This window comes from Emydura macquarii, unplaced genomic scaffold, assembly GCF_026122565.2.
Source record: "Emydura macquarii macquarii isolate MOO-44397 ecotype Brisbane River unplaced genomic scaffold, CSIRO-AGI_Emac_v2 contig_3534, whole genome shotgun sequence".
NCBI classification, from domain to species: Eukaryota; Metazoa; Chordata; order Testudines; family Chelidae; genus Emydura; species Emydura macquarii.
Genome location: NW_027133671.1, coordinates 712735 through 726555, shown reverse-complemented (window position 1 = coordinate 726555; position 13821 = coordinate 712735). Strand labels below are relative to the sequence as shown.

At 45.1% G+C, this 13821-nt stretch overlaps 1 protein-coding gene across 7 annotated transcripts in view; it reads right to left on the bottom strand.

Moving 5' to 3' along the window:
* The window catches only part of MTA1 (metastasis associated 1), a 111171-nt gene that overhangs the window by 36251 nt on the left and 61099 nt on the right, over window positions 1-13821 (bottom strand). For 6 of the 7 annotated variants that reach the window (XM_067536342.1, XM_067536347.1, XM_067536343.1 and 3 more), the window contains 2 exons: window positions 1955-2070; window positions 730-881 (listed from right to left, as the gene is read on the bottom strand). In XM_067536342.1, coding sequence (XP_067392443.1) covers window positions 730-881; window positions 1955-2070 — 268 coding nt within the window. The remainder of the gene's footprint in view (window positions 1-729; window positions 882-1954; window positions 2071-13821) is intronic. The other variant, XM_067536348.1, reaches the window with a different exon arrangement.

Below are 13821 nucleotides of genomic sequence, written 5' to 3'. Positions count from 1 at the left end.
ACTTTTACTGTTTATAACTGATTTTTATTAGAAATGTGCAGAACACCAGAATCCAGCATCAATAAACACTACATAGCCCACTCTGCAACTCATTCCCATCTATAGCCTCCTATTCAAACCCCTTCTTTCCTAAGTATTTTAAAGGCTGGGCAGAAGGAGAGGGATGCTCAGGCAAAGTAAAATATTCGCTTCTATGCAGTCTCTGAAAGGCTCCAGGGGACAGAGATGGGAGCTTGGAGTTGATACAGGCTGAAGGAAGGTACAGAGATGGAGGTGAAGGGAAGAGAGGCAGGCAGAGATCCGGAAGGATGACTCAACAAGCTAAGAATGCAACACAACACTCCATACCCTTCTCCCATCTGAACAGCTGCTGCTCTTCCCAAGTCACGATTCATTTTTTAAATTTTTTGGCCCTCTACTTTAATGTGGACCAATTTAAGCACTCTGTCTTGGAAGGCTGGCTTTGGCCAAAGGCATACATACTGAACGACACATGAACAAAGGTGACGTGTCAATTATTGCACAGGCCAGGCCCTTACTATGTCATAAAGAAAGCCAAGCTCTGACTAATAAATTCTGTTGGATTAGGCTTTAAACAGTTGTGTATTATTTGATGTGGTTGATGGGTGTGGCAGGAAGAAGGGATACTTTTTCCATTACTCTTAACTGGATACGAGCACTCTGTTCCCTGACCAACAATCCCAAGCTGCCTACACTGAAGGCACATACCATATTATTGCGGTTTGGTCCTGGTCTCTCGCCATCTAGTCTTGTTGGCATTTTCAAGCCACCATATTTCTTCCAGTATGTCCAACAGGATGCACAGAGGCGACACTGCATGTTAGGGGGACCCCAAGAATACCACTGATAAGACTGTGTGGCTAGGGATAATAAAGGTGGAAACATATAGATTCTTAAACAGAATTGATTTTCAACGTTTATAGCCTTTACAAGCATCTTTACCATCTCAAAGGAGAAAGAGTATTTAGTGTCACAATATAACAAAACTAGATTGTAAGCCTGTTGTATCAGAAATGAGGCAAATTAAAACTTTACCATCACCATCATCAAATGTGTTGTTGCAGCCATGTTGGTCCCAGGATATTAGAGAGACAAGGCAGGTGAAGTAATCTCTTTTACTAGACCAGTTTCTGTTAAGAGAGACAAGCCTTTGAGCTTACACAGAAGAAGAGCTCTGTATAAATTCAAAAGCTTGTCTCTCTCACTACCAGAAGTTGGTCCAATAAAAGGAGATTACCTCATCATCTTCTCTCTCTGACATTAGCTAAAGTAGTTACACTTGTTAGTATGTCACTGAAAATAGTAATACGACTTAGTCATTAGGATGGGGACACTTCCTGTCAATGCCTTTGAGATATCTTATGCCGTAACTCCAAAACACAACCAGCCCTTTGCATATGTGAGGGGGTGATGGTGGGAGGTGCACTGCAACTTTTCTTCTCTATTTTAGAAGTCTCCTCCCCAACTTCACCATTACGGAAAAGGGGCAGAGGGGGAGGGGGGAAATGTCAGTCATTTTGACTCTCCATACAGCCTTGTGTTTTAGCACATCTCAGACTCTCCATAAAGGAGAGGGATGCCTATTAGGCTAGGACATATTAACAGATGAGTTCATAGTGAATACAAGGATGTAACCATGCTCTTTGGACTTTCCGCTACCATTATAAAACTGTGAGAACATCAGCAAGGCCTCTCCAGTGAATTAAAGCTTTGTCTTCGCTCAGGAGACATCTATTACTCCACAGGAAACATCAGCTCTTACAGTTATTTACAAAAAAATCCAACCACCTAAAAACTTAGAAGCATTTATGTAAAGAAAAACCTTGCCTATTCCCCCTCCCCACCATGGTAGCTTATTAAAGCTTTACTTTAGTCTTAGTGCTAGAATACTTTCACTGTTCTTGCACAATTGCTACATTTGCAAATCACTTACTATAGCAGCTTTCACAGGCCCGTCCTGCTCCTGTGTTCTGTGCCTGTCCTCCTGTACCATTTACCACGCCTGGCTTGACATTATTTACATTGATCTGGTTGGGGTTTGGCTTGTTACTTAAAACACAAAGCAAAAAAGGGAAAAAATTAATTGATTGTGACATGTAACTTTCCTAAGTGACTTAAAAAAACCCCCAAACACATGGCCCAAAAGATTAAAACTGAAGACTTGGATTTCTCACACGTCTCTGAATTTCAAAGCAAGAAACATTACTTATCAGTACAGAGAGTTCTCTGCACACACTTCCTCTGCAGATCATACTGTAGAAGTCACATGCCATTTCTCAGTCGTACCAGAACCACTTAAGAGCAGTTAACCATTCTGATCATGAATTGATTATTGATCCAAAAACATTCTAATCTACATGACAAGAGGGCTGCATCCACAGACATCCCTCTGCTCCTCTCTGCCTGAACAAAATTTTACTGAAGCCTCCAAAGAAGTGAGGAAGGCGGGAGAGTCAAGGTGGATCTGCAGGAGCAACATATTCAGAGAATTCCATGGTAAAGTAGCCTTCCTTTCTCCTTCAGGAAACTGCCTCTTCAAATCCCCTCTCTCTGTAGGAGACTGGCAAGACAAGAGCGGTGGCGTAGTAATTCAGAGACTCCAAGCTTGCTCTCCTAAAACAGGCACTTACTGTCACTTCATTATGAAAGAATTGCAGAGTAAAAGTTATCCTCAGATAACTCAAGTGGGAACACCTTGTACAGACAGCAGTCTTCCCCATCTGATTGAGAGGTATTTCCTGTGCAATTTCTTAAAAGAGATGCGTAAGATGCTTCCTTTAAGATCAATAGCTCCATACCATCCTGTGGATTTAGCGTAGAAATTATGGCACTCCAAGCCAACATGCAAATCAGATTTATTTACTAAACTTTATTTTATCACACCCTTCATCAAATCCACAACAGAATTAGACTTGTGATTAAAACACTGGACTGCCATACAGGGGTCTAGGTTCAATTCCAAGATTTCCTATGTGACACTTGGCAAGTCTTTTAGGGCTTGCATACACAGGCACTCCACAGGGGTGTGATTTCTAAAGCACATTCCTGTGCTGCACATTAATTTGCCTGGGTAGACCACTAGTCCGCAACCTTTTTACACAGCCATTCTGCTCTGTGCGTGTATTCAGCATCTCATCCGCTGACTTCAGTGACAAAAACAGTTTACCACTTTTCACAACCATTAGCCCTGCAAAGCCAGCACAGTTAAGAGACAGACAGATGCAATTCCTTCTGATGCAGCACCAACAGAAGGATTTAGTAAATTCCAATCAGCTACACCTGCACACACCTATCAAAGGCAAAGAGATTGCCTCTGGAATTATTCTGGAGACAACGGGGTTGGGCAGGGAAAAATAAAACCATAATTTGACCCAAAGAGAAACGTGAGGATATGACAGAAAGAAAGAACCCAGTTTGATTCTCAGAGCCCAGGCTGTGTTTCCAGGGCTGTCAGTCAAAATTTTTTTTTTTTTTTTAAACTTGGAAGTAATTACATTTGATTGGGAGTCCCTGACAGACAAAGAGTCCCACACACAATGCCTCTTCACCCCCCCCCCCCCCCCCAAAGCTACAGGCAGATTCTTCTAACTGCTTCAGTGGCACACAAGGGCCATAAAGGCTCCACAAGCAGGCAGGGGAGCCTTTACCAAGCCCAGGAGATGTTTTATACGGACCTATGCTGCTCCCCTTTGTACAATATAGTGGGCTTACTAAGAAGGAGGAATGGCGGGAGAGGAAGGTCTGTGTACTGCTGAATACTACAGACATTCTGGTCTGCAGGGGACTCCAGTTAAGGCAGAAAAAGAAGAATTAATAGCTGGGGCCTTTATAGTCTCTTACAGACTTGGCTCCATTGTTCTGACCTTCAGCTGATGCACTTTCATGGCCCTAATGATTATTAACAGATGCAAAACAGCTCTGGGATTTGTAAGTCACGGCACGATGCTCCTGCCCTGGGAGACCTGCAAAGGTAACTCTGCGAAGGAGAAAGTTGGAATATGGTACCTTTGCGCTGTAGAAGAGAGAATCTGGAGCACTGGGCCTGGTGCAAGATCTGAGGCCTGAACCAGAGGCTGTGAACCAAAGTGAGGCCATGTATTAAAGCAGATGCTTACAAGTTCACCGTCCAGTACCTGAACTTGGCAAAGTTGCTGCTAATATATTAGCTACTGGATATTTATGTAACTATATTCCAGCTAATACAGACACATCCCACTTACCACAAGATAAGATAGTTTGACAAAACAATGCATAGGGATGTTTTGTCCAAGGTATCAGGAACAAGGGGCAGTAACAAATAGATGTAATAAATACGTAAGGTGATGTGTAAGTTGTGCATGGTAGTTGTTTGTTTTAGCCTATAAACGTCAGAGTACTTTGCCTTAATTCTCTGTTCAGCCTAGAGGGTGGCGGAAAGGTCCATCACTCACTGAGCCATTCCTTGTCACAGGACCCTCATGGCTTAGTGTACCTGTAACCACAGAGCCAGGGTGCTAGGACCACCTATGGATGGCAATACACTTGGACAAGTGCCTTTGGTCACTGAACCGTACCTGTGGTCTTTCTTTATGGGCAACATCAAAGTCTGCTTAGCTAACATGCTGTGCTACCACCACAAACTCCAAGGACAGAAGTGTGAGCAGCCTAAAGAGCGTTACTAAGGCAACGACATCCCCAGCCTGCAGCACTTAACCACACTGGGTAGTACTATCAAGGTCTGCTGAACCAACTACCTGCACTGCATGGAGCTGGGGACAGCACACGGAAAGAACACGCACACGCAAGCCAACAGACAATATGCACAAGTCAAGCATTTTGTTAATTGCTACCACATTAAAAATGAGCTTTCTACTTCTGTTGATGCCAATAGCTCACCAGAAATTCATTTGGTGCAAATATAACGAGATTACTTCAGGCAGCGGGGGCTCTCCAAATGTATTGTCTCCACAGATTCATGCTATGAATGGAGGCACGCTATGGAGGCAATTACATAGTGGATAGAGCACTGGACTAGAGCACATGAGACCTTAGTTCTACTCCCAGTTGTGCCACTGGCCTGCTGGGTGACCTTGGAGAAATCATTTAATCTCTCTGTGCCTCAGTTTCCCGCTCTATAAAATAACGATCCTCTAAAAAGAGCTTGGCGCAATTATTATATTACATTACTATTGTAGAATGCTGTGCTGCATGGTTCAAGAAACTGCATACAAACACATGTAGGGGATAATGGGTGGATGATGGTTGGTCATCAATGTATTTCTCTAAACTCCAGTTACAGTAAATAACTTTTTCTTCATAAGCATGCTGCCTCTGCCTTCTGAATAATGAAATCAAAGATTTAAGTGCCCTACCCTAAGCACCCTAACCCTTATTTCTTCAAAGCTTGGTACAAAGGTTATTAGTAAATCTAATTAAATTAGCTTGTTAATTCATTAGTTACTTAATAAAAATGAAATCAGCAAGGTTCAAACTGCAAGTAAGATGCACATTTTTAAACACAAATCATCAACAAGTGTGGTAAGTTTTCCTATCACTTTCTAAAAGATTTGTGGTTGAATATCTAGTATGCAGGAATTTTCTGGCCTGTGTTATGGTCATCCAATCTGATTTCCTGCATAATAGTCTCTTCTGACATTTGAGTCTATTAAAGTGACAAGATTCTTGTAAGAACTGTTGGCTCTGAGATTCCCTTTAAATCATGAATTGACAAACATCTCTCAAAACCTTGACATTTTACCAGTGTGACACCAATCTTAGCATTTTGCTGATAGCACTAAATTAACATGGGAACAGGAACTGAAGTCTTACTTTTCTGAAAGGAGAAACTTGTGTGCCAAAGACATGGTAGCTAAAGATTAAATTGGTTAGAAGACAGTGGAACACCACTAATGCGCACTGAAATAGTTCCAGTCACCCAGGTACATACAAAAAAAGGTTACTAAACTTTCTGTAACTATTGTTCTTCAAGATGTGTTGCTCATGTCCATTCCAAGTAGGTAGGTGCGTGTATGCTGCATGCAGTCACCAGAAGGTTTTTCCCCTAGCGGTATCCGTAGGGTCAGCTCTGGTGCCCCCTGGAGTGGCACCCTCATGGTACCGTATACAGGGCACTGCTGACCCCCTGCCTCTTCAGTTCCTTCTTGACAGCTGGCTCCAACAGAGGGGTAGGTGGGTGGGTCTTGGAAGGGACATGAGCAACACATCTTGAAGAACAACAGTTACAGAAGGTTAGTAACGTTTTTTTCTTTTTCGAGTGCTTGCTCATGTCCATTCCAAGTAGGTGACTCTCAAGCTGATCCAGAGGAGGAGGGGTCAGAGTTCAAAGCCCTGAGGATTGCAGTACTGCTCTGCCAAAAGCAGCAGCATCTCTGGCGTGCTGTGTAGTAGTGCAGTGACGGCGTGAATAGGGGACCATTGCTGCTCTACAAATGTCCTGGATTGGAAATGAGCCAGGTGGTTGCCGAAGACCCTATGCCCTTGTGGAGTGAGCTGTCAGTGCTGGGGCAGGCACCCATGCCAAGTTATAATATGTCCAGATACAAGATGTGATTCATGACAAGATTCTTTGGGATGAAACAGGGAGGCCTTTCATCCTGTCTGCTATTGCTACGAAGAGCTGTGTCATTTTCCTAAATGGTTTTTGTCCTCTCACTATACAAGGCCAAGGCCCGCCTGACATCCAGAGAATGCAGCCTCTGCTCCTGACTATTGGCGTGTGGTATTGGGTAGAAAACAGGGAGGAATGTGTCCTGGTTTGCGTGGAATTGTGAAACCACCTTCTGAAGGAAGGCTAGGTGAGGGTGAAGTTGAATCTTGTCCTTTTCTTGACTATTTACAGTCAACGTTTGAATGTCTATTGGGGAAGAGCTTGCTAGGCAAGAGAAGAGCAATGTTCCAGAGACCACCACGGACAGTAAGAAGAAACTGAAGAGGAAGGGGATCGGCAGGGCCCTATATACAGTGCCATAAGGGCACCACTCCAAGGGGCACCAGAGCCAACCCTATGGATATCACTGGGGAAAAAGCCTTCTGGCAACGCTGCATGTGGCATGTGCACACCTACCTATTTAGAATCAACATGAGCAAGCACTTGAAGAGACACCAGATGTTCGGGTTCCACATGACAAACACAGATTTTGAAATAACATCTTGATAAAAGAGAAGGGCACTTCCCCGCTTAATGCACCTACAGCTTTGTCAAACCATTGCTTTGTGCATCTGAAAATGTGTGCCTAACAATCTATTGTGTGTCCACTTTTGAAAAAAAAAAAATAGTCTAATGTTTGTTAATTTTCTTAGGCATTGGAAAGATCCTTCTCCACCAACTCTAAAAGTATAGATCACTGTTGTAACACACCTACAAAAGAGGGACCAAAAGTATAATCATTAAGATTAAGATTTTGTCTCTGTTATTTTTAGCCAAACTCAGGAAGAGTCACGGGCAATAAACAAAAATTCACAGAAGCTGTGACCTCTTCCTGACTTTAGCTAAAAATAACTAATTATGACTGGGATGAGAGCAGCAGAGCAGGGTCCACTCCCTCCGTTTCCTTGCGGAGGCAGAGAGCTGGGACCAGGGCTGGGAACTCTGAGTCTGTGCCCCCCTGCTGCCCAGAGCTGAGACCCCACCCCCCGCAGCAGCTCAGAGCTGGGGGCTCCCCACCCACAACAGTATCTCTCAGCTCAAAGGGCTGCCCGCGGTGGCTCAGAACTCCAGGGTTCACCACTGCTTGTGGTGGTGGAGGATCGGAGCTCCAAGAGGCCTCTGCCACCCATGGTGGCTCGGAGCTCCAGGAATACCACCCCATCAGCTGCCCATGAGCTGCAGGGGCCATGGGAAGCAGCAGGGAGCATCAGGGGTCCCCTGCTGCTCGCTGCAGCTTGGAGCTCCTGGTCCCTTTTACTCTTTGCCTAAGGGGGCAGGGAACCACTGAAAGTGTTGCCAGGCAGTGTCCGGGCAACAGCACGGATCTCCTTTAGCTGCCACAACCATTCCTGCTCCTTGCTCGTAAATTCCTGGCTTTGACCTCAGGTTGATTTGGACTTTGCCTCCTGACTTGATCCTGAAACATGGCTTGGGCTTGGACCCTTTGTACGAACCCTGGCCTGGACCCTGACTATGAACACGTCCGCTACTTCCAGCCTCAGGTTTGCCCCTGCTCTGACCCCTGGCCCTGATTACCTTGTTGGGTTCCTGACAAGGAAAAATTTCCTCCTTCACAGGGGTTTTATACGCCAAAATTCGTTGTGTTTGTAAGTGGGCTTTGAGCTTCTTGGATAGATGGCATTAGGAGAAGAAAATATTAGTCTAAATCCTTCTTGAAAATGGTGGATTGCATGGGGCATTAATCTAGATTTTCATCATATCCTTCCCCTTGTTCTTTCTACCTCTTCTGATATGGTAATGTAGTTCTTCAAACTAGAACCAGAGGAGCCATACCGGATCCCATTCTCCTACCCCGATGTTGCTATTTCCAGATGTCCTGCCCCCAGATACAACTTGCTAAACATGCAGAATAGCACCAGGTAGATACCGGAAGTTAGAGCAAGTGACATCCTCCCAGGAGAGAGCAAATAAGACCGAGATATGACTTCCACGGCATCCTGCAGAGTCTGCTTGGTTAACCTCTGGAAAAAAGAAATGTTACATTTGCACAAGAGAGAGTGACCAACCAGGAAATGAGGAATGTCAAATACTCAATAAAACCATCCAACTGTATTTGAAGCATAAACTACATGGAATGAGTTGACAGTAGCATCTTTGTTGTCATCCTCGAGAATAAGATTGTGTCTGAGTATACAGACTAAATTAAGTCAATGTTGCAAAATAAATATGGTCTTCTCTCATTTATACTTAAGTAGCAACAACAAGGTCATATGCATCCAGCTACTATACTGATCCACAAGCACTGCTAACATTTAATGAAATTGTAACGGAAGTAACTTTCAGTGAGTTTATGCATTTAAATACTATTCTGTTACAGAAAAAGGGAGAGATTTGTATTTTGCATATTAATTCTAACTTTCTGTATAACCACGACACATCTCCACTCCCACAACTGAAGACATAGGAGACTACAAGGTTTCCTCTCTATCGAAGGCACAAAATGGCACAAAAATGTCATTCCTGCTTTTCAGTTCCTCCATAGACTTGTCCCATCTCCCAGGTTTTCTATTCTCCAGTTTATTCCTTGCACATGAATATTCGACTCCCTTCTGTGTCTCCCTCTCACAGTTAATAGCAGCCTCTGAAAAAAGTGCACTGCTTCTAGATGCCTAGTTGATTTCTTAAATCTTCCAATCTCTTCTTCTCTTGGATTCCTTTGCCCCTCATATTAGCCTCCCAGGGGATCCTGTCCATCAGCTCCCTGAGGGAGTCAAAGTCCGCTTTTCTGAAGTCCATGGTCCATATCCTGCTGTTCTCCTTTTTTCCTTTTGTCAGGATCCTGAACTTGACCATCTCATAGTCACTGCTGCCTAGGTTGCCACCCACTTCTACTTCCCCTACCAAATCTTTCCTGTTTGTGAGCAGCAGGTCAAGAGAAGCACGGCCCCTAGTTGGTTCCTCCAGCACTTGCACCAGGAAGTTGTCTGCAACACTATCCAAAAACCTCCTGGATTGTTTGTGCTCTGCTGTATTGCTCTTCCAGCAGATGTCAGGGTGATTGAAGTCTCCCATGAGAATCAGGTCCTGTGAACTGGAAACTTTCCCTAGTTGACTGAAGAAAGCCTCATCCTCCTGGTCTGGTGGTCTATAAGAGATACCCACCACGACATCACCCTTATTGTTCTTGCTTCTAAGCTTAACCCAGAAACTCTCAACTGGCTTATCTCCAGTTTCATACTGGAGCTCAGAGCAATCATAGAGCTCTCTTACATACAGTGCAACTCCTCCACCCTTTCACCTCTGCCTGTCCTTCCTGACCAGTTTATACCCATCCATGACAGTGCTCCAGTCGTGCGAATTACTCCACCAAGTCTCAGTTATTCCAATCATGTCATAGTTTCTTGACTGTGTCAGGACTTCCAATTGCTCCTGCTTGTTTTCCAGGGTTCTTGCATTTGTGTACAGGCACTTGAGATAACTAGCCGATTCATACTGAGAAAGTAGGCCAATCAGGAGGCCTCCCCTGCTGCATCCTCCTCCTTCTGCTTCCTTGTGGTGTCCCACTTCCCCACTAACCTTCGGGCTTAGGTCTCTGTCCCCCATCAAACCTAGTTTAAAGCCCTCCTCATTAGGTTAGCCAGCCTGTCTGTGAAGATACTCTTCCCTCTCTTCGTTAGGTGAATCCCATCTCTTCCTAGTAATCCTTCTTCCTGGAACAACATCCCATGATCGAAGAATCCAAACCCCCTTCTCTGACACCACCTGCGTAACCACGCGTTTACTTCTGCAATGCGACGGTCCCTACCTGGGCCTTTTCCTTCAACAGGGAGGATGGACGAGAACACCATTTGCACTTCAAACTCTTTTATCCTTCTTCCCAGAGCCACATAGTCCGCAGTGATCTGCTCAAGATCGTCTTGGCAGTGCCGTTGGTGCCCACATGGAGAAGTAGGAAGGGGTAGCGGTCTGAGGACTTGAGTCCTAGCAGTCTTTCCGTCACATCCTGAACCCTAGCTCCAGGCAAGCAGCACACTTCTCTAATTTCCTGGTCCGGACGGCAGATGGATGACTCGGTCCCCCTTAGGAAGGAGTCCCCGACCACCATCACCCTTCTCTTCCTCTTAGGAGTGGTGGTCGTGGAACCCCATCCCTAGGACAATGCATCACTTGCCTTCTGATCACCAGGGTCTCCTTCTGATCCATTCCCTCAGATGAGTCTTCCAAATCGTTCTCCGCCATAGTACCTGTGCAAAGAGCCTGAAAACGATTCCTTACCTCTATCTGCATGGTGGGCATGTAGGTTCTCTTTCTTCAGGAGGTCACATGCTCCCAATTTTCTTCCCCGTTCTTCAGTTTCCCTTGCACTGCCTTCTTTGAATTTTCCTCACACTGTGCCTGCAGTAGCAAATCATGTCTTCAATCGAGAAAGACTTCATTTTCTTTAATGCAACGCAGGGTTGATACTTAGGTCTCTAGTCCTTTAACCTTCTCTTCCAATATGGAAACCAGTCTGCACTTTGTACAGATGAAGTCAACTCTATCCTGTGGGAGGAAGACAAACATAGCACATCCAGTGCTGGTGACAACAGCAGATCGCTCACTTTCCATATCTTTCCTCTGAAAGCCTCTTCAGATGCTGTATTTACTGCTCAGCAAAGTCTGAAAGGCAAAACCCTGCTATGGGCTCTCCCCCCAGGTGAACTCCAAGGTAAACTCCCTCTGTTCACTTCTCCCTCTGTTCACAACTGACTGCTTCTTATAAAGGCTGCTGACTCGAAGCAGTTGCCCCGCCTCAATGCCTCCCTCTGCAATCAACCATTCAAGATCTACCCGGAACAAAGTACTCCCAATTCACACTGTTCAATCATTCAATCAATCACACACATGGTCAACTGCCAAACAGTCCCTGTAACTGCATCAGTCACAATCACACACACAGTCATCTGTAACTTGCACCAGTCACACAAATGGTCTCCCAGATACTCACCCCCCTAGCACACAACAAAGCTTCCCTCACACAGCACTCACCTGGGCTCCTCTCCGACAGATCTCAGGCAAACTCCTTCTGTTTGCCTCTCCTCTGTTCGCAGCTCCAAGAAGGCTAATAGCATATTGGGCTGCATTAGGAGGAGCATTGCCAGCAGGTCGCGGGAAGTGATCATTCCCCTCTATTCGGAATTGGTGAGGCCGCATTTAGAGTATTGTGTCCAGTTTTGGGCCCCCCACTACAGAAAGAATGTGGACAAGTTGAAGAGAGTCCAGCGGAGGGCAACAAAAATGATTAGGGGCTGGAGAACAAGACTTACGAGGAGAGGCTGAGGAAACTAGGCTTGTTTAGTTTGCAGAAGAGAAGAATGAGGGGAGATTTGATAGCAGCCTTTAACTACCTGAAAGGGAGTTCCAGGGAGGATGGAGCTAGGCTGTTCTCAGTGGTGGCAGATGACAGAACAAGGAGCAGCGGTCTCAAGTTGCAGTGGGAGAGATCTAGGTTGGACATTAGGAAAAAAAGTTTTTCACTAGGAGGGTGGTGAAGCACTGGAATGGGTTATCTAGGGAGGTGGTGGAATCTCTATCTTTAGAGGTTTTTAAGCTGCGGCTTGACAAAACCCTCGCTGGGATTATTTAGCTTTGAGCAGGGGGCTGGACTAGATGACCTCCTGAGGTCCCTTCCAACTCTATGATTCTATCTGAAGCACCATCTCTCAAAACCTCTTCCTATAATAGGATCATTAATGGACAGTGGTGGATGGTAGAATGGGATGGATGGGACGATGTAATCTCTTCAAAATAGGATCATTTTGCATGCTGCATTTTTTGTGTGTATACACACACAAGTGGGAATGGTTCTTGCTGATATTGTATCTTATTGAAGAGCAAGATCAGTTTCAAGACAACCTTTGTTAGGAAGGAAATTATATAGAGAAATAAGGTATCAAAACTTTCTATTTGCTAGCTGTAGCATAGGACCGTCTTGTATTTTTGTTTTCTCTGTCCCAGTATGCAGCACCGCACAGGGAAAGAGGCCAGATAACAAAAGTACAGGAAGTGGGGCATCACTACACTTCCTGGAGGAAGTGCTTGTTAGCACACCTAACCCAGATCAGTGAAAGGCTCATTTTAAAATATTATTTCAATGCTGTTAATTTTGCCCTTTATTTTTGTATTCTTTCTTTCACTTGTCAGACACAACAGTGTATCTATGAAGGGAACCATTTGTGCACTGCAAACAGTGGGTTCAGCCCATTCTGCTGTAGATGTCTGCCCCATAATCAGATGCTTCTCTGAGAGGAAAGCAAGGTTGGTCTCATGGTAGGGGGCACTTTTCTAGGACTCTGAAGACCTAGGTTCAACCTGCTGCTCCATCAGTCTCTCTATGTAGCCTGGGGCAAGTCACTTAGTCTCTCTGTTCTTAATTCCCCAGCTGTACAATGGGGATAACAGCACTGCCCTGCCCCCACAGGGCATTGTGCGGATAAATACATTAAAGCTTGAGACGAACCTATGCCTATTACTATGGTAATGGGAGCCATATAAGAACCACAGATAGTTAACAACCCACTACAGCTTTGGTTCTATTTTCTCTTCCTATCCTCTGTCAAATGCCTTTCCCACTATCACTACAAAAAGGAAACCAGCCTTCCATCAGCTGAAGTGCCCAGAGACAGAGAGAAAAGCATCCTGAGTTAACTTAGGGTACGTGCACCCAGTGAAAAACAAGCGAGCCAACAAAACCCCACAGCAGCAAGTCTCAGAGCCCAGGTCAACAGACTTGGCCTCAAGCTATTGGGCTACAAATAGCACTGTATATGTGCCTGCTTGGGCTAGCACCCAGCCTCTGAATCCCAGCAAGGAGGGAGAGTCTCAGAGACCAGACTCCAGCCCAAGCGGGAACATCTACCCTTATTTTTAGCCCTGAAACACAAGCCCAAGTTAGCTGACCAGGGCTCAGACTCGCTGCTGCAGGTCTGGTTTAGCAGAGCAGACATCCATAAGGGCTTGCTAGATCACTCTTTGCAGTCAAACACTGATCAGCAGGACTTGCTTCCAGGTGGGCCTGGAGTAGCCTGATCGCAAGGGACAATCGTTCATTCCTAAGGTGACAAACACCTGGATCGTTATTGTTAAATCCTCATACAGAAACAGGCATCAGCCCACACCACACCAGGCTGGATTTATTTATATGCAATACATTT